We start from the raw sequence: 27,342 nt of genomic DNA, 5'->3' as shown, positions 1-27,342 counted from the left end.
GCTGGGCCAAATAAATTGATTACCATAAAGAAAGCAGCCCACTCCGGGAAGCCACGGGAGGCCTGTGACTACCTGTGGTTACGTGAAGAGAGGCGGCCAAAGTAATCAGACTTTTCTGCTGAGTGGATGGTCGCCAAAGATAATTCCCAGAAGTCCTGATCTAAGGAGGCCCACGTGCCGAAGTTCAATGCAGAGGATAGATGACATTCGACAGACAGAGAGAGTGGAGTCACTATTAAGCTCTGGTTTTGTCGTGTCTGGTGACCTTGCAAACTTGTGGCATGGATGTGTTACCACCGATATGACCTACGCTGAAAGTGACACAAAATTTTATCTGCTTTGTCTTCTGTGCTTTAAGAGGCATAACTAGACTCAAAGATAGAGAAACGCTCTCTTCCTCCTTTGGGCAGCTGCCGGTTTACACGGGGATGTGTGTATAAAACGCTCCATGTGTGCGGTTGTACCTAGAAATAGTGGATAACAATGATTTTAAAACATGAATTCCATACAACTAAGTGGCCAGATAGCTGGAGTTATTCAGAAACATTATTGAAAAACTAAACATTTAAATTTACTGAACATGGTAAATAAAACTTCATATCCAGACCTTAATTTGAAACCTGTCTTTTGGTTTTCTTATTTCTATGCTCAGAAAAGGACACCAAGTGGATTTATATTCATTTTTGATTTATATTCATTTATCCCAGCCTAGTCTTGGAGAGCAATATAAATTATAATTGCCTCTTGTAGAAGAATCCGGGCGGGCCCTGGATTTGAAATCCCTGGTGATGTAGAGTACAGGGAATCCGCCCAGTAAGTTAGGGCTTCAGCTATGAGGGATTTAGAAGCAGGCAAACTTGGGTAGGATGCGGTTTTTGGATGACTATAATCTCTGAGTGAATTGAAGCAGAGAAGAGAAGTACCTGAAGATTGACTTTATTAACTTTTAATTAGGGCTCCTCGGTTGTAAATAACAAATCCTCTTCGGCCAGTTTAGGCAAGAAAGGGAATTTAACAGAAGGTGGTTTGGGGTTACTCACGGAGCGATCCCAAGGGCGGGGACTCAGTCCTCCGCTGGAGCCAGGCACCCCAGGCTCTCCCCCTCCGCGTGGTGCCCCCTCCTCTCTCTGTTTTCATGTGGACTGTTTGCTCTTACCCGACCAACAGCTGGTGATGGCCCACAGCTTCTGGGTTCAAAAGAGCAGCGGGACAGACATTTCTTCGCCTCAATTCTGAGTTCCAGCTGATTGCCTTCTTCTGAGTGGGGCCCACCGGGAGACACTTCTGTGTCTGGGATCAGGGCGTGGTGGGCAAACACGGGCACTGTCATGTGGGGTTGATGGGAGGAGAGGAATCCCCCAAAACAAGCGTGAGGGTGGCGTGGAACCAGAATGTAAATGATATGTGTGAATCACAAAAGCCGAGGAGCAGATCGTGGTGACTGCTGTTGTTTAAATGTTAAATGTCGTTGCGTTTTGGCTCTTGGGTGACATTTCCTTTCTGGTAGGCCCTCAGAGAAGACTCTCCTGGCCAGCCCAGCTCTGGGGGTGCTGAGACAGTGCCTCTCCAGGTGTGGTCCAAGGACGGGCAGCATCAGCCCAGGTCGGTAAGGATAGGGAAGTGTCAGAAATGCAGATTCCTGAGCCCTGTCAGTGGACCAGGTTGAGCCCCTGTGGCTTTTACAGCCCTAGAGTTGATTCTGACAGCTGAGTTTTGAGAAGCTTAGAGCTGAGGAAACCGTTAACTGGAGGAATAAGTTTTGTCCATCTGAAAAGAATGCCTTAGGGGTGGAAGGTCACAGGACAAAGCCGTGTTGAATGCACATTTTGCTTTTTCAAAAGAAGCATCTCTCTTGAGTGGAGATTCTTTTCTGTTTATTATGAAATAATGTATCTGGGAACCTTTTTTAGAAGGGCTCCTATACATACCAAATTGAGAGTGTTGATTTTGAGCTTCAGATAATACAACTGTTTTCAGTATTCTTTGCTGTTATATTTCATGATTATTTCTGGGCACTGTGGGCATTCATTTAGGAGGAAAAAGTTTCCCCTCACCCCCAACAAATTAAAGACTGGGATGGGGTCACTTCTATTCTAAGAAATTCCTTGAGATAAATTAGAGATGTTAGCTAAATAATTTGCCAGGGCAAAAATTATTCACTGTTCCCTTTGGTATGTCTCCCTTGGAAAATCATAATCTATCAAACTGTATAAGCTGTAGGACTTCAATAATAACCTGCAAGAATGGAAGATGGGAGTTTCAGTTTTATATCAATGTCATCGTACATTTGCCTCCTTCAAACTCATGTTATTTGATTAAGTGAGAAGACATGGGAGGCCAGTGGGATCTAATTCCTTGTGATTCTGCTGCTTACATGCAGCTGAAAGCAAAGTTCCTCCAAAAGTGAACAGACGAAGAGCAAAGCTACACAAAGAGTTCGGGTGATGTGGGAGTGTCCCTGGAAGAGTGTTTGGTTTATTTATTTCTGTCACATTGTCCGTTTACCACAGTGTTGAATACATGGCACCGGAGAGCTGAGAGCTCCCCATGTCAAAGCCGCATAGTCTAATCGGTCTGAGATTGAAAAATGCTTCTTTTCACTTCAACTTTATTTGAGCACCTGGAGAAATTTATTGAATCCAATACTCTATTTTTCTAAGAATTTATATATTTTAGATTGTTATGTTTTTAGAGCAACTTCTAGACTGATTTTTAAGCACCGTCCCAGTTTTTAAAGTATCTTTATTGAGATATAATGCACATGGCAAAATTTACCCACTTGAAGTGTACAATTCAATGGTTCTTAGTATTGGGTTGGCAAAAAAGTCCATTTAGTTTTTTCCGAAAAGTAGAAGATATTTTTCATCTTCACCAATAACTGTGTTGATCTGGATATTTTGAGTATGTCAGCTGTCTCTCGCTATTTCTTCTAGTCGACAGAGGCCAGGGGTGCTGCTAAACATCTTCCCATGCATAAGACAGTCCCACATGAAAGAATTATGTGGCCAAAATGTCAACAGTTCCAAGAAACTTCGCAAACCACTTTTGACACGTCCCATCAGTCACAGCACCTTCTCCACACTCTGCACACATCTTCTTTTGTGCTTCAGTCGTGATTTATCTTTCTTGAAATATAAATCATAATATGCTGAAGATGTTGCACATTTTCTTCCACCTTTAATATTAAAATGGCTGCACAGACATTCACCAATTTTGATAAGTTTTTTAGTGCATGCTGACATGACAGCTGTCACAACACGATCTAACAAAATTGTCTCGGATGAAGTTAAAGACAACTAAGCACTACTACTAGACTCATCACATGGAAAAAACTAAGTGAACTTTCATGCCAACCCAATACATTCACCGAGTTGCTCAGCCATCCTCAAGTCCAATTACAGAGTATTTTCATCACCCCAGGAAGACACTCCATACCTGTTAGCGGCTGTTTGTTAGTTCTCCATGCACCCCCAGATCTAGGCAACCACTAATCTACTCTCCATCTCAATAGATTTCCCTGCTCTGCACATTTCTTATACATTAAATCATACAAATATGTGGTCTTTTTAAACTGGTCTCGTTCACTTAATATTTTCAAGATTCATCTATGTTCTAATATGTATCAATACTTTATTCCTTTATATGGCTAAATAATATTCCATTGGATATTATTGCAGTGCATTCAGCAATAATATATTAATTATACACATGCTATAAAATGGTATAATTTTATACATGGTGTAAAAGGGATATACCACATTTTGTTCATCTATTCACTCGCTGATGAACAGAGTTTGGGTTGTTGCCCAACTTTTGCTACTATGAACATTTGTCGAGTGTTCCCGTGGACATATGTTTCGTTTTTCTTGGGTAGATAGCTAGGAGTGAAATTGCTGGGTCAAATGGTAACTCTATGTTTAACATTTTGGGGAACTGCCAAGCTGTTTCCCAAAGCAGCTGTACAATTTTATATCCCCACCAGCCATGTATAAGAGTTCCAGTTTTTTTTTCACGTTCTTGCCAGAACGTGTTATTGTCTGTCTTTTTTGTTACAGCCGTCATCCTGGGTGTGAACTAGTGTTTCACTGTGGTTTTCATTTGCATTCAACTGATGATTAATGATGTTGAGCTTCTATGCATATGCTTATTGGCCATTTATATATCTTCCTTGGAGAAATGTCTGTTTAAGTCCTTTTCCCACTTTTTAATTGAGTTATCTTTTTACTCTTAACTTGTAAATATTCCTTATGTATTCTGGATGTAAGTCTCTTATCTGATATATGATTTTTTATTTTTTTCCCATTCTGCTGATTATCTTTTTGCTTGCTTCATGGTTTTATTTGCAGCAAAAATATTAAATTTTGATATAATCCACTTTCTCTTCTTTTGTTGTATATAATAATTATGGAGTTATTACATTTTCCAGAATTCCAAAAATTAGGTAAAAATGGAGACTTAACATTAAAACAAAAGCCTTTACTTATATTACTGAGTACTAAATTTTCATATATAAAAACTACAAAGCCTAGTTTATTGAATGAATAACTCCATAGCAGAGTTGACTCCTTTGATGTAAATATTTGCCATAACATTCTGTGGTTTAGCTGATGATAAAGCATATTTGTGTCATTTTTTTAATGACTTATAATGAATGTGACCAGCAATGGGCTTTACAACTAATTGGCCAGATGACTTTGCTCATTGCCATATATCACCTAAGCAGCCCTTGAGCTATATGGGAAAGTTAAATCTAAGTAAGGAATTCATTAGACTCCTCCTTTTTGGCATTTGAAAACTCAGTGAGAACGGGCAGTGTTTGGGGTGTGAAAACTGTATCATACAAAGGAGGAACCCATCACTTTAATAGGATAAAAATGTGATGTTTATAGACCCAGAGAATTATCTTCTTGACGGTGCGGACCTTGTTAGGCTCAGAGGATGCGCAGCCGTGGTGTTTACCTGACCACTTCAACAGGATGGAGTCCACGTGCCCTAACGCAGCTCTGAAGGGCCGTTCTTTTCCCAGCGGGAGGAGGGGACTTGCTTCTAACAGGCTCTCCTCTGCCTCCCTGGCTGGTGTTACCCTCACCCTTTGATTAGTAAGCCCTCTGTTTATTTGGTAATGTCAGACACAGCTTACAGAGCCTTGAACCTACACACCTGAATGGCTGTTGCTGCACCCCTGCTTCACGTGGGGGCTTGGCCCGCTCACACCCCATAGGCCCTCAGAGCCCTCAGCCCTCAGGCCACCCTCTTGCTTCCTTGACCCAGCTTCCTCCACCTCCCACACTGAGGTCTGAGACTCTGAAAGGCAGGGCTCAAAGGGACTCTTGTTTTATTATCATCTCTCTGTTGCATAGCTGCATATGTTAATATAGCCAGGAGAATTTGTATTGGCTAGTGTTCCCAGAAACCAGGCAAGAACCGGGAAAGGAATTTCCTAAGCTCCACCTTCATTAGAGATTCATTCCTGTTTGGCAGCTGGGGGGGTGGGTTGAGCAGCTGTAAGATTGAGGGTGGGGCTGTAGGGTAGCGGGTACAGGGTGAGGTAGAGTGTGGTGGAGGGTTCCAGACCGTCCTTTACAACATAGAGCAAAAGGACGACCCTAGGATGTGTGGTTCCAAGTGGGAACGGTGCGCCCCGCTCCTGTATTGCTGCGTAGCTTCCTGGTTTCTGGTGTAAATGACGACAGGTGTTACCTATCCACAGCACAAACGGTGGCACAAACACGGAGGCCATTCGTAAATACCGTTTGATGGGGACAACCGTAAGAAGAAGCTGTACTTTCTGAGGGACCCAGTTGCCGTGTGGATGCAAAAATTTGATTGACTAGTCATTCTGTTGCATTTTTCACACAGAGGGTACATCTCCCTGCCAGGGAGAAGCTGGGTGCCTTTTCCACGCATTCATAACATCTACACCTCTCCAGCTTTTTGTGCCTCTCGTCCCCAAGCTTTCTTTCTATAGCGTTACCATAGTTCTGGTCATGGGGTGGGAGAGCACAGCCATTATTTTTCTCAGCGAGAGATTGAAATAGTTTCACTTCATGGTAGTTTTTTTTCTCGTATTGACCTTTCACATGTCACTTGCTCATGTCAAAGTAGGGGAACATTTTAAGATGTACAATTAAAACCCATGGATTCTGTGCCCATCTGAATACAAGCTGGTAATGCAGACCCACCTCTGGATAAGGGACTGCTCTCCCCACTGCCAGGTAGCCTGTTGGCTGTGGCCACGCCCCCTTCAGCACACGGAGCAGGGGGAGCTTCTGAGAATGACTAACCCCTCGTTTTCACTGGGCGGGGAGTGTCGCTATTAGCCCAAGAATGGGACGCTTTCCTCAGTGGAACTGCTTCTCCCTATGGCTTCTGTTATTTACAGGAAGACAGAGGACTGAAAAGTGGAGGGCTCTTGGTCTTCCCTCCTAGTAATTCTTCTATTTACTCCACTCATATGTACATATATATGTATGTGTATATGTGTGTGTGTGTGTGTGTACATGTGTGTGTGTGTGTGTGAAATATATGTAACTGTGAAATTGCGGTGATCCGGAGGACTTCTTCCGAGATGGGAACCATCGCCCCGCCCCCTGAGTCTTTGAATGTTGGTAGGATCCTTCACTTGGAATCCATCAGTGCTTATTTAGCCAACATGTTGGGTAATATCTAGATAATACTTATTTTTCTTCTGCCCCTTTTTTAAAGCGCTCAAGGGATTGAAGAAGAGAACTGGGGCCTGGAGGATAGTTTAATCAAGACAGATGGTTATCTCCCTTCAATTACATGTGCTAAATAAAACCTTTTGCACCATGCTTATCCCATCTGAATGCTGTTGAAAATGTTTTCTCCTGAAACATCGTTCACAGTAGAGAGCGCTTCCTATCCGACTCTGTCGCAGCTCTCGGAGACGGCCGGAGCTTCCAGTGTCCATCCCGTGTGACAGTGAGCGCTCCATGCTGGGGCCTGGTTCTCAGCTGAGGGGTGGTGACCTCTCCCTCTGTTTCCTTGCTCCTTACCACCTGCTCCAGAGGGGACACAGGGAGAGAGAGGAAGGGAAATTAAAATGAGTCACTTATGCTACTTGTAAGTAGCTTTGATGTAAAAAATGCATTTGGAAAAGAAGGTTGAAGCCCAGCCACAACGCCCTGTGAGGGTGTTCACGTACTTACTCTGCATCTCCAGGCATCCACGGGGTAAAGTTAAGAGCCCCGAGAGGTCGTGTTTCACCATCCCGTAGTTTCCCCTCCATCCAGGGCACCTGCAGACCTGGGCCTGGGCCTGGGCCCTACCAGAGGCAAAGCCTCCTTTACCTTTGGTGATTAGCACCTTGTTTTTTGGCAAAAATATGTTTAAGATTTGTGGGGGTTTAAATGAACCCTACACTTTAGCTTTCCTCTGCCTCTCATTCGTTCTTTCCACTTAATTTCCATGGTCTTCCTTCTTCTTTTCTTTTTTCATTTATTGTCGGTTTTGAAAAACATTTATTCTTTCATTCAACAAATATTTATTGAGCTCCTGTTGCTTTCCAAGCCCCATTTTGAGTGCTAGGGATGCAAAGGGGAACAAGACAGTGCCCTCTGCTGCATGGAGTCTCCCTTCTTATCCCGTCCCATCTGTTGGTGCCCACTTGTCACCGAAGGGAGTGCCTGGGTTCTGGCCTCCAGTGTCCGTGATGCTCTGTCCTCTGCACGATGCTCACCAGCCCTTCTCCGCCTGCTGGAAATACTGACCAATGGGAGAGACGCAGTCGGGGCTGCTCAGCACAGATACATACCCTTGTGACATGATTCAGTAATATTTAGCACCACCTAAGAAAAGCATTTTAAACTGTCTGCACATACTAACGCCTTTTTTACCATCTGTTAGTGGAAAGTACCTAAAAAGTTTTGCAAAACTCTCAGTAATTTAAGTAAAACTCTTGGCTTGTTCCTTCTTCTCCTTGGGCATTAAGGACCCCCTCTGTTCTTCTCTCCCCTCTTTGTACATAAAGCACTTGACAGAGGTAGACTTTGCTTTTTGGTGATTTTTTTTATGTCAGCAGGAATTCTATTGACTCTTTCAGGAATTCTGTTTAAAACCTACACGTGCCTACCCAACCCCCTGCATCCAGGTTCCTGGGAAGATATGGAGAGGCCCATTAATCACAATAAATGAGGTGAACAGGGCTTAGATTTATTAAATGGCAAAGGATAATGATGTTAAATAGCTTTAAGGTTAGATCAGATACTTTAATTGACCCTGTTCCTTTCTCTTTTAATATAGACCCCAAAAAGTATATCTGGACATTAGATGAAAAATAGGTTAATTTTTTTAAAATGAGATCATTTGGAATGTTACCAAATGGCAGACATGTAGTTTAAATACACCTCTTTAGCTAATTTCCAGTGAAATCATCAAATGAAAAGAAAACAAGATGATCAGGCGAGGTTTTAATACCGGGACACTCAGAGTTCAGCTGCTCATGACTGAGCCATTCCAGGTCGTGGCTGGTTGCAGAAGCTGATCTCCCAGGGCCCCCCCCCCCCATACGCTTGATTGTCATTGGGACAAAAGTGAAACGGCAAATAAAGCGAAAGGGACAACTGTGAAGTGTCCTGGGCGTTCTTCAGACTTATGATCACCTTCCACGTGACCACTCTGAGAGACCTTCCTTTATCTTATGGGAACCTCCCAGGTAGCTTAACTCGAGGCAGGTTGTTATACAGAATTAAGCCCAAAACTTGTGCTACAACCTTGGGCCCAGTTTCCTAGCAAGTCTGAAAACACGAGCAAATGCCCAAGGACCTGTTGCATTGCCTGCCGGCACAGAGTACGCAAAGACTGATTTTAAAAACCAACAAGAATGAAGCATCACGTGCTTGGCTCCCATGGAAAAGACATTTCTTGGAACGAGAACTTCCATATCTCACTAACTCTTTTTTGCCTTTAAAGTTCAAGTTCCATTGTTTTAGGGCATATTTGTTGTGTACAAATTAGTGAAGTGGGATCCCTGGGGCTGCTCACTCTGTGCTTTTAAAAACTGGATTCCAAGTTGACGCCCTGCTTGCTTCTGTCTAACTGTGAATTCTGGTGTGCATAGGTAAGTCTGCAGATGTTTGTTAATTCTCCTTCTTAGAGTCGTCAGGTAACGCACTGATATGGAGGGCAAATGCTAATTAGTTTATGGTGATCCAATTCCAAAGGTCAATTCTGATAAAATACTTTCAAAATTGTTTCAGGGATCAAAAATATGGTTGTGTGTGTGTGTGTAGAGAGAGAAAGGGAAAAGGCATACAAAAAAGCCCTATCCTTTGAAACAAAATTCTCCAAATGTCTAGATTACTGTGAAGACTGGTTTCACCAGCCTGGAAAGATGATTTAATTTAATTAACTTTTTAATGCATTATTTAATTATGGGCAGGTCTTTGCTTGTCTTTCTTTGAGACGTTGGCTTGGCCTCATGGTTTCCTGCATTACTCCTGCGCAGTTCTGGGTGAAATATGTGTGTGTGCTCTGGGAGCCATTGTTGGGCTCTTCTGTTAAAAAGTATTATTTTTTTTAATAAAAGGAGGGGGGAAAAGTCCAGTTCCCTACTTCGTACTGTTTAGCACTCCTGCCCACTGTGTCTGTTACCTTCTTAGTCTGCAGACCATGCGTTTTATCCATTCCACAGGGTTCACTTCCCATTCCACTCTTCCAAGAAGAGGGGGCTGGAAAGTGCCAGTCTTGTATACCTAATACAAGAAGATGCTATTCTTGTATAGCTGTAATGTTCTTGTATATTAGGAAAACCAGAGAAAAATATGTTTTCTTTCTTGGAGAGAGTTTCCTCTCTTTCCCCCCAAGAACAGGTGACTCCTAAGTCCAGTGGGAAAACCTCAGCTTCCGACTTCATTCCCCAGAGCAGGACCGGGGAACACTTACTTCCCCACGGAGGACCACTGGACTCGGAGCGCTGTACTAGCGAACCCAGGGCCGCCCCAGAGAGAAGAAGGAGAGTTTATACACGACTGCCCACGGACAAGCCTGTGACAGCCCAGTATATTTTTTAACGAGCACAGCACTTGTCCCAGTGTGCTTGTGCTTCTGTTCTGTGTGATGGCTCATAGATCGAGAGACCGGGGGGGGGGGTGAGGTGAAAAGGAGGACAGGAAGGACAACGTTCAGTATCTAAGCGCAAGGTTCTTAACTCCCATCAGAGAAGGGCGCTCCATGGCCTCCACTTCACTGTGGCCCAGCTTCTGGCACAGGGTGAGGGAGGCTGCCGGCCCAAGGCCACTTCGCCCCGTGCTGAGAAGACCGGTGCGGCTCCTGTGGAATGACATTTTCATTTCTGCCCGCGTCCCTGCCTCTGCTGGGCCTTTGTCTCTCCCTGCGTCACCACAGAAACTCAGCCCAGCGCTTCATTCCATTTTGATTTTGGCGAAGGTGAGATCGAGTAAGAGAAAATGAAGGGGAAGGGCACTCACCTTTATCAGAGGCCTGGGGTGACAGGCCCTGGGACAGGATGTCACCGTGGCGTCTCAGGTCCTGTTCTGGGTCCTCATTCCATGCCACTTCCTTTGCACCTGCCACACTGCCCACAGACTGTTGGGGACGGAGCCCAGTGCCCACAGGAATCAAGTTTCGTACCTGGACGGTGTTTGTATGCCCAATGAGAACTTGGTATCTTTGAGGATGACAAGTTGGAGATGAAAGATTTTAATTTTTATGATTGACAAGAATATCCCTCTAGACAGTGAATTGTTCCCAGGCGGCATGGTTGGCACGGCTTCTAGAGGCTTGTTGAAGCTTCTCGTTATTCTAAGACACTTGCCGTTCAGGACCATGGCAGTGAGCAGTCAAGAAAGAGAGAGGTCACTTACTATTCATTCTTATGTCGGTGCCATCGTCCTTTCGTGTTCCGATGCTAAGTTCATAGTGTGTGTGAGCATCTGTGGCAGACGAAAGGGCGGGACAGGAAGCGCGGCATCACACACCTACTGTGTACCGTGCTTCAGGGGAATGACATCCACAAAGCGTATCAAATGTGCTGGGCCCTCTGCGAAGTCTCGGGGACAAGAGGCAAGTAAGCATCTAGCTCTGCCCGGAGTGTTCAGTCCAGAGGGAAGCGAACCTGTACATTATCACTGTGGCAACTACAGTATTTGCAAGGTCTGTGCAATCTACAGGTGAGAAGGGAGTGCTGCTCATGGAGGGGACATCGGAATAGTCTTGAAATCTTCACTGGGAGATGTAACAGGTATTTAAGAAGGAATGAGGTGAGCACCATGTGGCATGACCAGACACTGGAATAGTTCAGCAGTGGGGGAGCGTGAAGGCGCGTGGAAGAGCGCTGAGAGCTGGTGTGGAGGCCACGGGCCCGGGGCCTGTGTGGGGTGGAAGCCAAGGGAAGGAATCCTTGTCAGAGGGCAGCCACCCGGGGATGTGAAGAGGCAGGAGACCCTCGTGGCGGTCCTGGGATGCCTCTCTGCTCTTCTTTGGGTATCCGTGGCACACCCACACCATGCTGGACCACCCTCGCCACCTCTTCTTCCCATTCTTTTCTTCCTCCTCCTCTCCAAGGGTAGAGGGGAACACTTCTGCTCCATCCACATGAGCTACCACTTACCCTTACGACCTCTCCCAGGCCCCCCATTCAGATGACACCTGCTCTTTTCACCGCTGAGGTCACCGCTGAGTCTTTTCCTGCCTCCTGGAAGCCACCAGGAGTTCCACTTCCTGCAGGGATTGTAAATAATTTGCCAAAACAGAACTGGAAAAAATGTTTTTAAATTTCTCCCCAACCCAACTTTTTGTATTCCTACCCCAAATCTAGAGAGCATGGCATAAGGGACACCATCTGGCATGTCTGTCTTGCGTTTGGCTCAGGCGGGGAGCCTGGTGGATGAGTGCCTGGGAAATCCAGAGGGTGAGAAACAGGATGGCCAGCTGCTTGGGGGCCAAGTGTGCTGTATGGGGCCTGAACTTGCCCTCTACGTCTGGTCAAGTAAGAGGCACTGTTTTCCGTGTCCCTGGCAGTGACCAGATTCCCCTCAGAGGGCTGGCGTCGTGGGTGTTGATTTAAATGCTGTCCACTGGGACTGCCAAGAGAATTGATGGTCCCTCAGCACAACGGGATGTGGGAGGAACAGGGGGGCCCCTAGGGGAGGTGGAGGAAATGAGTGACCCCAGACAAGAGGGACTTCAGCCAGGTGAAGGGAACGTCGGGGGAGAAACCAAAGCAAAGGCTTCAAAGACCCCGTGCACAAATCCCATACGCCTCTGCTGGCCCGCAGAGCAAAACCTTTCTAGAACAGTGAAGTAAGACCTTTCTCATGCCCGCACTTCTACTCCCTCGGCCTCCTTCTCTAGCCCTTCTCTGAGGCCCGAACGGGCAGCTGGTGTGGGAGGCCACAGGAAGAGACAGGGATTCCCGCCCCCCCCACCGCCCCACCACTCTTCCCCGCCTCTGTAATAGGTAAGCAGTAGACCCTTCCAGACAGCTGGAAGGACAGATCTTCAAAGGAAGGTGGAACTGTGAATTAACACCTGGGCTTGGGCCGTCTGCATTCCGAATCGAGACTGTTTTGCTGTTAAAAGGGGTTTTCAGTTTTTGTATCATCTAAGAATGATCAGGTATGGGCCTGCCTGAGCTTCCTGCCAGGGAGAGGGGAGGGACTTTTCCTACCAGGCAGGTTTAAAGAGACAATGGACTACAAAAAATAGAGTTGCTTTTATGTTTGACCCCTGTGGGCCCTGCTTATTCAAGGTACCAGTTCCACCTCTCGGGCCGGCCCTCCAGCCGGACCAGACCAGTGCTAGTCCCTGAGCACAGTTCCTCCTCAGAGGCCTCGGTTCACGGTCCCCTTGACTCCTCTGCCCACTTGTGTGTTAGTTTTACTTCTTGCAGGTGAGGGCTGTTTGTACTTGTCTGATGGTTTATTTAGATTTAAACCGCTTGAGGGCAAGAACTACGTTGTATTTTCCTCAGTGTCCCACGCTCCGTGTATCTTAGTACTTAGCGCACAGTAAACATTTTTTAAAAGATGACAGAGTGACCCAATGACCGATGAATGAAATAACACAGGTCGATAGCTAGTATCGCCATGTTTATGAAGGCAGAGGAGGCAGAACTACTGCATTCTACTGGCCCACCCACTGCCAGCGTTTGCATGGGCTTATCTGATTCGCCGACTCCTCCCATGCTGCCAGCTGTCAGTGTTCTCACCACTTCTAGGTAGAACGTGGCATCTTTTCCTGGGCGTATATGATTGTTTTCATTATTTAAAAAGTTAGGTAAATGACAAAGTGCCCACATATTTTATAGAAGAATTACAAAACACAAATAAGCATTTCCATAGACCACAGCCCCCGTCCCAGGCATAACATGGTCTCGTCTTTTCCCACGTGCCGCGTTCTTTCTTGGAATAACAGTATAAACCATCTGGGGCAAGATTAGTATTTGTCCTGTTACTTTAGGAAGTGATTGGAAAAGGACTTATAGTGGGCGTGGAGAGCGAAGCCGAGGGGAGAGAATACAGGCCTGGAGATGCAGACCGTGCTGGGGTGTAGGAGTCTCAGCTAAACCAGTGAAATGATTCATTCAGCCTTTGTCCTGCTGGGGTGCCCCAGGCTAGAGGGAGTGAGCTGGCCCGGGGCCCAAGCGGGATCTGTAAGGGACACCCTGTTCCCAAGTCAACCTGCCGCCTGCGTCTTAGGCCAGCCTGTTTCCATACCTGGCCGAGAGAGGCACTGGGGAGCCTAAGCCACGACTTTAGAGAAGATGGGTGGGAGGAGGAAGGAGAAGGTAAAGGGGGGGTATAAATGGTGACGGAAGGGGACATAACGGGGTGGTAACACACAGTACACTCTACATGTAGTATAGCATTGTACACCTGAAACCGGCATAATTTTATTAACCAGTTTCTCCCTAATATATTCAATAAAGCAAGTAACAAGCTACACTGTTAGAAGAGCTTTTGCCTTCTTCTTTGAAGCTGTGGGTGCTGATTCAACTTGGGAGGAAATGGGTTGAAAAGCAGAATGTGGCAGAACCTTTCCAACAGTGGTCTCCAGCGAGGGCCACTTCGCTCCCCAGACCACACTAGCAACATCTGGAGTTATTTGTGGTTGTCACAACTAGGAGACAGTGACAACGGCATCTAGTGGGTAAGGGGAGGGTGACAATGGCATCTGGTGAGCAGAGACCAGGGTGGTTGCTGAACATCCTACGATGTACTGCCCAGCCTCCCACAACAGAGAAGCATCTGGCCCCAAATGTCAGCGGCACTGAGGCTGAGAAACCTGCTTTAAGAAAGAAGGCAAGGAAGCACTTGGCAGTGATGCCCCCAAGAGCAAGGACTATGGAAGTATTTAATGTATTGTGTCTCACTTACGCGTTGAGAGGTCCATTTGGGGGCTCCTCTTGGGGAGTCTGGAGTCCATCAGGTAGATGGAGAATGCTCAGTGTTTTGAGCATTTTTGAAAGGTCAAGGGTTGTCACCAAAAAGGGCAGGAAGCACTTCATGGAAATCATACATGAAATTATCCCACGTAGCTTTTAAAAATGGATTTCATTAAATTCAGTGGTGCAAATAGCCAGGTGGTTTTTAATCCAGGGAGAAAGCTGGGGAGGAGACAGGGATGAATAACGGAGCTTCTTTCTAGCTTTGCCGTGTATGCTGTTGAGATTTTTTTGTAACTAAATGAATCTCTTTCTAGTATTCCTTTGTGTTTGTCTTCAGGCTTGAGCACGACTTGCAGGGCTCAGAGACACCATTGTGTACCTGTGACACTGACCCCACTGTTTATTGTCTAAATGAAAGTACTTGGAGGGAACATGTGCTGCGACCGCACCAAGGGTGGACCACCTGTTAGGGCAGCAGACCCCTAGGGGCGCAGGGGGTGTGGCCAGCACTCAAGGAAGAATTCCGTGGACGGAAGCTAGAGTGCACTTGCAAAAGTTTGTTTTTTAAGCAAGATTGAATCAGTGAACTTGGCTCCACAGACACACAGAGAAAAAAAACAGCTTGGCAGAGTTAGAGAGGGGGGAAGGGATCTAAATTAAATGTAACAGTTGCCTGCAGATTAGTTGCTGACAAAAAACAAGTCCTTTTCTCTGAGAAGCATGTGTAATATGTCAAAAGGGAGAAAAGAACAATTAGCACACTTCTTACGTAAGAGCTTATGGACAGCAGCATAGTAACTTTAACCATTTAATTAAAAATGCTCCTTCATCTTTATTGCAAATCAGTAAACTGTATATGTACTTGACTTTCACCTGTCTGATACTTAGCAAGGAAAGCACACTGTTCACTCACCACCCAGCCTGCAGCAATGAGATTTCCCCTTTTGAATCCCTAGCTTTATTTTTTGTTTTGTTTTGTTTTGTTTTGTTTTATCCATCTGTCCATCCATCATCAGTTATCTCAGACTTGGTAGCTTAAAACAACAGAAACTATTCCCTGACGGCCTAGGGGCCAGTAGTCTGAAAAAGCTCTGGGCAGGAACCTTCCCCTCGGCTTGTAGAGGCTCCAGGCAATTCCGTCTCAGTGCCTGTGGGTGGAACACCGTAGACCCGGTAGCCTCTACACAACAGGAATATGTTTCTCATGGTTCTGGAGGCTGGGAAGTCCAAGATGAAAGAGCCTTAATATTTGGTGTCTGGTGAGACCCCTCTTCCCGATTCACACTAAGGCATCACTGTATTGCATCCTCGCGGGGAAAGTGGCAAGGCAGCTCTGTGGGGTCTTCGTTGTGAGGGCACTAATCCCACACACCAGGGCTTCACCCTCTGACCCAAACACCTTCTGAAGGCCCATCTGTAAATGCCACCACCCTAGGGATCAGGTTCCAACATACTCATATGGGCGGAACACAAACATTTAGTGTGTCTTCACATGGCCTTTCCCCTGTGTCTGTCTGGTCCTCTTCTGTTTATTTTGAGGGCACTTGCCATAGGATTTAGGGCCAACTGGATAGTCCAGGATAATCTTATCTTGAGATACTGAATCATATCTGCAAATACATTTTTTTTTTCAAAAGAAGGTTTTATTTACAGGTTCCTGGCGTTAGGACACAGACATATCTTTTGTGGGGGTCACCATGCAATTCAGTCGTTTGTCTGTCTGAGTCCTTCTTGCTTTCTGTTTTCTGGAATGTTGAGTAGCTACTAATAAATGCTTATTGATTTGAAAGTGCGGCCTTATTTTAAAGTGACCCAAATTAATGGCTGGGCTAATTGCGCCACCTTGTTTCAAAGATGTTCTGCTATTAGCTCTGAGGGACATGTGGACATAAAGATACGCCAGCCTTGCAAAGTGAATGTATGTTTCAGACTGGAGGCCAGACGTCTAACAGTCACACCTAAAGCAAGAACAGTCAGTAAATTGAATTGTTATGATAACCTGTAAGATTGCTGTTTTTCTAAGTGTTAATCCTTGGGCTGCAATTAACTTCCTAGGTGGTCTTGGGGATTACTAGCTCCCAGCAAGGCGTAAATGTTTTAGTTGAATCAACTCTATTTATCTTTTATTAATTTAGATGCCCTAGAAGAGAAAGAAAAAAAATGATCAGAGCTTTAAAAATTGAGGGAGAAAATCGTTATTTTAATATGCTAGCTCTCACTCGATTCGTTGAAATTAAGTTATAAAATGAAGACACGTGTATACCATCTGCAAATTCGGGAAGCGGCGTGGCAGGGAGGAAGGAGTGCATGGAAGTGGCTGGCAGCCCCGCGCAAGGACCCTGAATTCTAGATCTGCACAGCTAGGACTGGTTCTGCTGCCCTTCCTGTGGCCTTGGGCAAGTCACTTAGCTTTCCAGACCTCGGTTTCCTACTCTTTCAGGAAACCAAATGGGTCAAATGAGCCGTTTTCCCAACTGTGTCCCTGCGGGCCATGGCACTCTCTTCCCAGCTGCTCCTTTACAGCATCCTCACGGTCCTCTTGGTGATTAGACATTGGGTTGGGTTCTGAATTAAGACACTCCGTGTTTTTGTTTGTCTTCATGCACCTGCTCGCAGCGGAAAGCTACAAGGAAACCCAGATGGTGAAGATTAAAGAGGAGCCCATGGAGGTTGACATCCAGGACTCGCATGTCTCCATATCACCCAGCCGGAATGTTGGCTATAGCACTTTAATCGGGCGAGAGAAAACCGAACCCTTGCAGAAGATGCCAGAGGGCAGGGTTCCCCCAGAGAGAAACCTCTTCAGTCAGGATATCTCCGTGAAGATGGCCTCCGAGCTCCTGTTCCAACTGTCAGGTATGTGGCGTCCGAGGAAATGTCAATAATTGGCAGGAAAGCCACTCACGCAGAGTGAACACACCCACGTGATAGGATTTTTGCAGACAGAAATCAATTTTGTTACTTGAACAAGCCTACTGCAACTCACACTCAGTGGATACAATGTTGCCAAGTTGAGCTCCTGCCAAACTTTCTTTAATAAATAGTTAAGAATCGTTTGAAATTAGAACTGTATTCAATTCCGTGCAAATGATCCCTGCGGACTGGGCTACACGTCTCACCTCTAATGTTGTTTAGGCAGCTGATCTGATTAACAGCCTTTTGTTTCTTTCTAATGTGCAAAAGATAAACTGCTGCTTACTGCAACGTTGACTGAATTACCATGAATTCCAAATTAGTTCGGTCTGAATTAATGAGATTTTACTGTATCTCACCAAAAAAAAAAAAAATCAAGGAAAGGGAAAGGCAAAAGATGAAGAATGAGGATTGTTTTTGGCTCTAGCCTAATAGGACATTTTCTGCAAACCAACTGCATTGACTTTGAATCCTTGGAATTCAAAAGCGCAGTAATTACCAGCGCACCTAAGTGTCCTGATAGAATAGTTGAGGGTTCTAGTCCCTAAACTTTTCCCCTTGTTAACTCTTTCAGACTGCATACATTGTGTCCTTAACAGATTGTCTAAACATGCTTGAGACTGATGATACATACCTGTTTGAGATTTAGATTTACATAGAGAGATACCTCCCTTGTCTGTGGTCAAGTATTCGTCTGCATATTGAAGTTCATGCATAAGTACAGTTTGTTACTAATGTTGGATAAACTCTTTTGCTATGGATAACAAATTTAAAGCACCCATTAGATGCCTCGTTATTTAAGTATTCACTTGTATTCTCCACTAAGAAAACTACCAGGAAGGAGAAAAGAAGCTAGAATCCGTGGGCCATCACGAGGGTTCACCTTCTCCTTGGCCCAGGGACACACCCCACACCTGTGACACTGCAGTCGGAGGCCCGAGAGTTCTCACTCCAGGGTCGCGTCTGTGCGGAGCCCTGCCACAATGGAAATACTTCATTCTGTCAGTGTAATAGGGCACATAGATCTTGGCGAGCTTCAGAAAAGATCCCAAACTTGCAAGCACGCTTTTTGATTTCTAACAAGCTGAAAACATACCTAAAAACCATATAAGTTTGCAGATGATTCAGCAGGTACATTTGGCAAAAGGGAGGCCAGTGAGGCTCTTTTCAGAGAGCCTTCCCGTCTAGGAGGGCGTTATCACAGTCTGCCATCGGCTCGCAGCTCTGCGTCTGAGAGTTCTGCCCCTGGCACTGTCACAACTGCCTGGGTGACCTCAGGCAAGTCATTTAGGCCCGATTTCCTGCTTTCTAAACGAATACTGCCTGGGAATCTCAATTCACCCTCATTGTCCCTGGCGAGCGGACAGAAAGGAATTGTCCACGCAGACTGGCATGCCACCGCCTCAGGCTCTTCGGTTACAGAGGATGGGACAGATGTTGTAAATCTTCGTTGAAATTTTTCCAAAATTTGTAAGATTAGGAGTTTTTTTTACTTGCCCTGCCGTTGAAACCTGAAACCCTGGCGGACTTGGCCGGGTTTTCTCTGGGTATGTAAAAGAAGCCATTGAGAGCCTTGGCGGTCAGGGCCGAGGCCTCGCGTTTGAACTGTGTCGGGGAGGCCAGGGTTCGACTTTTGTGTTCTTGAAAGCTAATGAAATAATTTCTGACAGCTGGTAGGTACAGACCTCAAGACGGAGGAAGGGAGGGTTTGCCTCCTTGTGTCTGGCGGTATTTTTCATCCCGTGTGACATTTATCAGAATGAGGGCCCAAGGACAGCAGGGCCCTGGGGTCGTCCTGTGGCTGTTTTCATAGCCCCCCTCACAAAGGGGGCTGACAATACAGCAGGCTTACGGGTTGTCATCAGAGTCGGAAGCGGGACAGTTGCAACAACGGCATTTTTCATGCTGAATCAGAGAAAGGCAGAAATGTTCAGCCGGGGAAAGAGCTGGTAGAAACGACTCTCCTTGTGCAACCGCGCGTGCATGTGTGTGCAAGTTCTGCCTGAAACCAGACCACACGCTTGAGATTTGTTAGCAACCCTTTGATTGGTTTTTAATCCGTTTTTGTGGCTGCTGTCTACCTGCTTCTGAGGCTGGTCTTTATCAATTAGACAGGGAGGGTGTGGCTGTTTAAAAAAGAAACCAAGAGGAGAACCTCGAGACAGAAAGAAATGTTCAGGCTGTTTCTGCTGAAGCCTTGAAGGCATGACTTGAGTGTCCATGACCTAAGAGGTTTGTTTCCTTCTTTCTCCTTTCAGAAAAAGTGAGCAAAGAGCACAATCACACAAAAGAAAACACCATCCGGACGACCACCAGGTAGGCATTCTATGCGGGGTCCCCTCAGAACACCCCTGGGTGGGCCATCGGGCCCACAGCACATTGTTCTCCAAACTGCTTCCTCCCACTGTGTCAAAGGAGTCGCGCCCTTGACCGCTGTTTTGTACAAGAACCTCGGCGGGTAGAAAACAATACAGAAAGCAAGGGCACCAAGGTGGGGAAGGACCATTAATATTTATTATACGTCTAAAAGGTGTCCCCTTGCTGAGGAGTTTTTTTTTAACTAGAGGGGTTTTTTTTTAAAGATTTCATTTGTTTATTTTTAGAGAGAGAGGAAGGGAGGGAGAAAGAGGGAGAGAAGCATCAATGTGTGGTTGCGTCTGAGCCCGAGCATGTACCCTGACTGGGAGTCAAATCGGCCTCCCTCCGGTTCTCAATCCGGCGCTCAATCTGCTGAGCCACACCAGCCAGGGAGGTTTTCATATGTTCTTGTTCTCTGTACCTGACAGTACTTTTGTGAAGTAGTTATTATCCTCTTTGCCTAAGTCCCTGGACTTGGGAGTTTGACAGGTAGCACCCCCGTGAGTATGTATCTCAGGACGGCCTCCCTCTGGAGACCAGGGTGCTGGCTGCAGCTGCTCCTGAGGAACTGTGTGGCCAGGGACTAATAATTCTCACCGAGGAAATCCAAACATATTCCCTCATGGCATTAATGGGAGGGCAAAACAGTAAAAGCAGAAGAAAGTGCTTTTAAAAATTTCAAGAAAGCCTATATCGCTTACAGCTGCAGGTAAGGAAGCTAGCTTTCCACTGGCTAAAGACAGTCTGAGGAGGTCAGGCAGGGTGGGCCAAATGAAAGGGAGGGACCGGGCAGGGCAGTCAGTCTTCTGACTTTGAGCTGTCAGGGGTGAACGCCAGCCAGCAGAGACCCCGCTGCTGCAGATGCACCACTGCAGATGCGTTGCTCCAGCCGGGGAGGTGGGCCCTCCCCTTAGAAGGCTTTAAGTCAGGGATCTTTGCTTTCCCGAGCAAACTTAGTTGCTCCCTAATGGGAACGTCAGTTAGCTTCATGCTTTTCATTCTTGCAACTGAAGACAAACGATGTTTTTCTCTTCGATGTTGTCTGAACTGACCTCAGAGCCTCATCGGGCACGTGGCGGGTGCCCAGTTAAACCTTACCTGAGTTGTGTTTTCTTTTTAATGCTGTGAATTGGGATGGAAGAATGTCACACATTAAACGGTGATTAAAACAGAGCCGGCTTGCCTCACACAGGAGTTGATGTAGTTCAAGGGAGAGGCACCTGCCTCTACCGGAAGGAGAGGAGCGGTGTAAGCCCTGTCTCCACGGACAAGTGCACCACTGGGAAATGAGCGTTGGGGTTTGGCTTGTGGATTGCATTGGGAAATGGGTGTGGCGGATGGAAAGTCTGTTTCGTCTATTAAGTGGGATAGGAGACGTGCACTGCCATAGATTCCAGCCCACCTTCTACCTGTCATCTGAAGGCCGTTTGGTGTGTGGTCTCGTGTCTATGGGTTAAACACATGAAATTGGCCAGACTGGTCATCACTGAAAGGTGGCAGACTTAAAATAGTAGGTGATCATTTTAATTGGCTCCCATAGGCTTCTTGAAGTGTCACAGGCCAGGCTCCTTAGCAGTAGAGCCCGAGGTGGGGGTTCCTGTGGAGGGGCTTCACTGGAGAGTGTCCTCACAGGAGCCTGCGGGGAAGCAACCGGGCAGGAGAAGGAAGGAGAAGCCACTGAGCAAATGCATGTGGATTTAGCCGGGTTCATGCTTCAGCTCTGTCCTACAGTGAAGTCTGGGACATGAACTGCACCACAGCGAACCCTGCCTCAAGGCAAGGGGGCAGCTCTTTGCACCCCGAGTATTCACTGACTTCAGTGGGGGCTCTGGAACCTCCCAGGTGAGGGGGCACTGATGGTGAGGGCAGTTTTCACTCTGTGAGCCCCTGACACTCCCAGCAACTCTGGACAGGGCGCTTGGGGATGTGGGCAGAACCCCAGCAGCATCTCCGGGGAGGACTCTGCTGGCTCTTTAAGATGCCGTGGTAATATTTATATGCCAGAAAGGTCTGCAGCAAGACCATGTTATTTTATGCTTTTCAGGTGTTCCCTGGGAACAGGTAAGAGGAGGTTTGAACTAGCCCCAAACAAGTGAAATGCTCCTCTAGCCTAAATTGCTTTGGCTGGAGCTGGAGCATAATTACAAGATAAACAAAAAAATTTTTTTAGCCATTTGGCAGAAATGAAGCAATCCTTAAATTCTCCTTTTGTGGGGAGTAAGAAGAAAGAAATCAGATCTTTCACCCAAAGCACAGGACGAGGTGCTTCCTATAAGCCCCCGCTCCCCACCTCACCCTGCGATACAATGTTCAGAAATCTGTATTAAGAATTCTTGCTTTATTGTTCCTCTACAGAATCCTCAGTGTGTTCTTATTTTTCCTTTGAGTAGGCAGCTTGCTCAATTAGCCTCTCCTCAAATAGATCTCTTCTTTACCTTCTCACCTCATTACTTCGGGTGAAATAGAGTCAAGCTGCTTGGTGCCCGAAATCCTCTTTGACCCGAGTTAACTGTGATAGCAGGGGTGCCCGGGCAGGACAACTCCCTCTCTTCTTTTCTGAGTCCTGGCTTATTTTGTTTGCACAAGGTGAGCTTCTGGGTCAGGTGTGAAGGTATGAGTTGGGATACTTTTCAAAAAAAATTTACATCATCTTCCAAACTTCCATATCTCCAGATTTGTAAGTCCTTGGTGGAGTGGTCAGTTAGTTATCAGACTTCTCATGTTTGATTTCCTAGAAGCAGCTGACTGTCCAGAACAATGGCTCGTGACTGGAATCCAGTTCCAAATCACCTGCGTTTGAGAGTTGCTAGGTACATTTAGGACAGAGCATAATATAACTGTGAAATTCATGGGGAAGGACAGTCCTGGGATGCTGGCCTCAGGGAAGTATTCAGATCCAGCTCTTCCAAATGCCAGCAATCTGCCCACTCAGCCAGATCTCCTGCTCCTGGGGTCTGATATCCAGGGGGACGTGGGGAGAGACAAGATGTTCAATACTGAGGAAAGGGGTTGACCCTCTCCCTGTCCTTCATAAACCCACAGCTTCCCCCACAGTTGTTCATCATTATTGATCTTGACTCTCATTCCAATCACAAGAACTAAGGGAAAGTGTAGCAACCCAGGATGAAACACTCTGTAGCTTGGCGTTTCAGTATGGGCTTACCAACGAGAGACATGGGGCTGCCAGTTTCCTGGCTGGGGCACCAAGAGAGCATGAAGCTGGTGGCTGTGTGTGCAGTGAACTCTCCAACCCTGGTCACAGCTGTCCACTGGCATTTCTCCTGCTTGGTAGTGCCTCCATTACGTAGTAGGGAGACACAGAGAGAGAAAGACAGCATTCCCTGTTAGCAATGTTTAAAAAGAGGCTTAGGTGAAGCTAAAGGTTGAGGCTAATAACTAGCAAGTTTCTGGATCATTGGTTCTCTGCCTCATTTTTTTTTAACTCTTACAATGGAAAATTTCAGAAGTACAGAATGTACCCATGATTGCACTTGAACAGTTATCTATTCATGACCCATATTATTTCATCTATCCCCTCCTTTTGTTCCCTCTCCCTCCCTCTAGATTATTTTGAAGCAAATCCCAGACATTTTAAGATCTTGTTTGAGAATGCCCTTTTTTTTTTAACCCTAAAAACGTAGACTTGGCTGCTTAAATGGGATCATCTTCCCAAACGTCAAGGAGAAAAAGAATCACCGAAGTGCCCCATGTAGCCAGGCAGAAAAATCATCCTGCTTAGCAGCCGGAATGATTAGCTCACACGGTCCCGCTCACCAAGGCCCTGACCTCACCCCTTCGGCCCTTGTTTGGGCCCTCGTCAGGCACCTCCACTGAATCGGTCCTTTAGGTGGGACCTCCCTGGAAATGCTAAAAGCAGCTGTTCCTTTGCCTGTTTAACCTTAGAGTCCAGAAATTTTAATCCAAGGGTAAAGAAGCCGTGTGTCTCCTGTGAGACAGTGTGTACACAGAGTGTTCTTAATGCCATTCTACCTGACAAATGAGATGAGGAGACAGTCCAGCCAGACCCATGAGAACAGAAGGACTGAACACTTGAGAGACTAATAACATCCTGGTGTTTCTATTTCCTTCCCCCTCACAAGCCTAGGTTCTACAGGGAACAGATAACCAGCTAATATGATCATTTGTAGGTGAAAATATATGAGGAACACTCTCATAACCACATCCCAAAGGTTAAAGGAATAGAGGGAAGATCTGCATCTTCTGACGTGAACCATCACCCGGCCAGATGCCAGATAAGATCAAAATAGGAAAATGGAACCCTAGAGTAAGAATCAGATAGCTCCTGGCAGGTGAACTGGACATGCTCGATGTTGTGTAACACCGTGAACTTCAAACAATGGCTGCCAAGAACGCTCTCTTGATTATTTGTTCTCTTTTCCCCTTTAATAATTCAGTGTCCAGGGGGATATAAGATTGCAGGCCTATAAGAAAAACTTCTCACACCTGGCTTGCTATTCCAAAAGCAAGGAAATGTTTACCTGAATTGTCCTTTTCTCCATCACTAGACAAAAAGCAGAAGTAGGAAAATCAGAGAAAAATAGATTTGTATCACGCTGTGCTGCCCAACATTTAATTTGCCCAATTTTCAAAATTTGACATGCGGGCTATTTTTCTATGATATAGATAATGGCACTTCCAGTGTTTACTGAAAGACGTAGGTACTTGGAAGTGTTCAATACGGAATTTTCCCGTGTGATGGCGTGGGTGCATGTCCTTAAATATTTATGATTCAGTAATAGAAATTGCACAAATTTGTAAAAGTATAATGTGCTTCCTCAATTTGTGCCATTTTCCCTTTTCATTTTTCCAAAGGCATAATAGAACAATGCTCCATTACCTTAAAAAGTAAAATACAAAGAACTCTGGATTAGACAGAAGCAATTAAGAAAATAGGAAAGAGAGCAAATGAAGTTGGTGGTTTTTGAGTTGCTCCCCATATATTCTCTTAACCCTTTATATTTTATGACTTGAAGATTAAATTGTGCTGAGATTTCTGTTTCTAAGAAATGGGAATTGCTGCTAATTTCATGGTATCCCTTTAGTTAGGCCATTTGATGCTTTTTCAGTGAGGTCAAGGCTGTGGGTGCCCCATTGTTGACGTCTAAAAAGTGCCCTTCCTCAAGATGCTGCCCTCTACTGGAAATGCTGTCATAATAAATATGTACATTTTTGAGGCCTATGATGTTAAGTGTGTCCCCCTAAATGTGTATTGCGCAGCCTACACCACTGTCTGCAGCTGCCCGGACACAAATGATGATTTGAGAATCTTCATTGGCAATACATGCTTTTCCGTTTATGGTTGAGTTTTCATTTTTCCAAGAAATGAAAACTGATCTTGGAAAACAGTGGATCAGTTTTTTCAATGAAAATAGCTTAAAACTACTTTGTGCATTGCTGCCATGTGAGCGTTCTTTTTCCTTATTTCACCAAACCTGTCTCAGCACTTGTATCATTCGATTCCTTTACTCCACTGTCCTGTAGGTACTGCTGTCTGCCGTTTTTTCTCCCATGTGTGGCATCTATGTTGAGCTGTGGTTGAAATAGGACACTGCCGGAGCTGCTCAGAACTGTGTTACTGCGAAGAGGCAGGTTTAAATCTCCTTTTCAGGATCGGCAGAGGGCTGAGCCTTTCTTTTCTGCGTTTTCCCTGGGCCCTCCCACCTTTATTTCTCCTGACTTGCAACAGGGTCCCATCTTGTTGGTGTGATTCAGAACAGGGACAAAGTGTAAAGCTGTAGGTCTCTGTAAGTGCACACCCACAACCTATATTCTCTCCTAGTCACCGCTGACAGGTGATGAGGAGGTAACGAGACCAAAGAAGGTCTTTGTGGCTCAGTACCGGCTTCACTCCCGTTCTTCTTAGTTGAGATTTACTCTCGGGAGTGACTCCATGGTTGTTAACAGAAAGATATCAACTATTCAAGGGTGGACATCTGTTGAGGGGTGAAGAGTCCTCATGGATGATGCCACGGGCCAGGGGGCACCCACATTTCTCTGGCATTCCCTACAGTGTCCACTGCACAAGCCCTGCGTCACTGCGGAGAAAACTGAGTTCATCTGTTCTCTGCTCACCTCAGCAGAGAGCCTTGTTTATGCAGAAGTCAGATTCCTGAGGGAGATCCAGGTCCCTCCACAGGCTGACATTTCATAGATCCGGACGTGCAGGTTCACTTCCCTGGCCTGCGGTTGGCGCAGGCTCCCCAGGCCTGGCCTCCGGGCCGAGGCGCCCTCCACAAGGCCTGGCATTGTGCTCCTTGTCCTGAGAGGTTTCCTGGCCCCGCACTGATGGATGCTTCAGCCGCAGCCACAGGAATTGTTCCTTGAAGACTTGGTGTTAGGTTATCCGGCTTGGCCCGCTTCTAAGACAACCTTAAATAGAAAGCATTTGTACTTTTCAGAAAAGAAAATTTAAAAATCACCAGTTACTTTTTCTTGCTAAGATGCTCTATTGTTCTGGTATTTGAAACAGCCCCCATCCTCCGTCCTCCGATAGCTTTTGGCCTCTGCAGCTGCAGGTGGCCAACCCTGGTGGGGTCGTGATTAAGAGGCAGTTGTCCTTTGTAGCTGCCTTCAATTAGGCATCCCTGGAGTTATTTTTCACAGGGCTAAGAATCTTCTTTAAAATAGAAATAAAGGGTCCTAAACCATAAAACTTAATTAAAAATTTTTTTCAATGACAATTGACACTCAATATTATAGTAGTTTCAGGTGTACAGAAAAACTTTTAAGTTTTAAAAATAACTTTTATTTCCAGGAGAACATAAAGAAGAAAAAATAATCATTAATAATCAGTCCTGCTACCCAGGCAACCACTGCTAAGTTGGTGGTGTGTATCCTGGCTGAATGTTTTTTCTATTTATATACATATATTTTCATGTAAAAATCAGATACTACTATATGTACAGTTTGTAATCTCTTTTTACCTAGGAATATATTAAGAATTCATTTCCATGTCAATAAACATAACCCAATATTATTCTTCTCATGACTGCATAATGTTCAATGTGAGCATGTGCCGTGATATATTTAATCAGTCTCTGGTTATTGGATATGAAGGGTTTTGTTTGGTTTTGTTATCCCAAGTTGTTGCTGATATAAATGGTACTGGAATAAACTGACTCAAAAAATAATTCACAGTTTTCAGGCTTTTGCCTGAAAAGTCTAATTGACGTTCAGACAGGCTGAACCTACAATTCTACCATAAGCTAATGAGAGAGAGAATGTTTCAAGAATCTCTGTGCTTTATCATTAAAAACAATTTTTTTGCCATTTGGGAGGTTAAAATTTTTATAGTTAAAAGCATTTTAATAGATTGAGCTCTAGTGTTGTCAAGCATTTTGTTCAGAGGGAGGCATTTCTGTTTGTTCTTTTATATATTTTCTTTTAATGTCACTTATTATTTTATTTGGTGGTTTGTCTGGATTGAACTTTTTGTTTGATTGTTGCTACTGATTTTTAAAAAGATGTAAAATTTCAAAACAAAGTCGACGGAATGATGCAATAAATCACCGTATCCCACCGCCCAGATTAAATATCTGTCATGCCTACCTTGCCAGTCCCTTCCCCCTGTGTTTGAAGTCATACCCCAGACATCCTAACATTTACTCGCAGATTCTTTTACATATACATATGGATATTTTCAATAAAACCAGTGCACAACTTACAAAATAACAACACGTTGG

General features: G+C 45.4%; 1 protein-coding gene across 5 annotated transcripts in view; it reads left to right on the top strand.

The window, feature by feature from the left end:
• The window catches only part of ZNF827 (zinc finger protein 827), a 158,505-nt gene that overhangs the window by 66,239 nt on the left and 64,924 nt on the right, over positions 1–27,342 (top strand). For all 5 annotated transcript variants that reach the window (XM_037162374.2, XM_037162373.2, XM_037162375.2 and 2 more), the window contains 2 exons: positions 16,985–17,224; positions 19,540–19,597. In XM_037162374.2, the coding sequence (XP_037018269.2) occupies positions 16,985–17,224; positions 19,540–19,597 (298 nt within the window). The remainder of the gene's footprint in view (positions 1–16,984; positions 17,225–19,539; positions 19,598–27,342) is intronic.

This window comes from Artibeus jamaicensis, unplaced genomic scaffold (assembly GCF_021234435.1).
Source record: "Artibeus jamaicensis isolate MK-2021 breed Jamaican fruit bat unplaced genomic scaffold, CSHL_Jam_final scaffold_537, whole genome shotgun sequence".
In the NCBI taxonomy this organism is placed as follows: Eukaryota; Metazoa; Chordata; class Mammalia; order Chiroptera; family Phyllostomidae; genus Artibeus; species Artibeus jamaicensis.
Note: the sequence above shows the minus strand (reverse complement) of the source record. Positions and strands in the feature narration are given on the sequence as shown.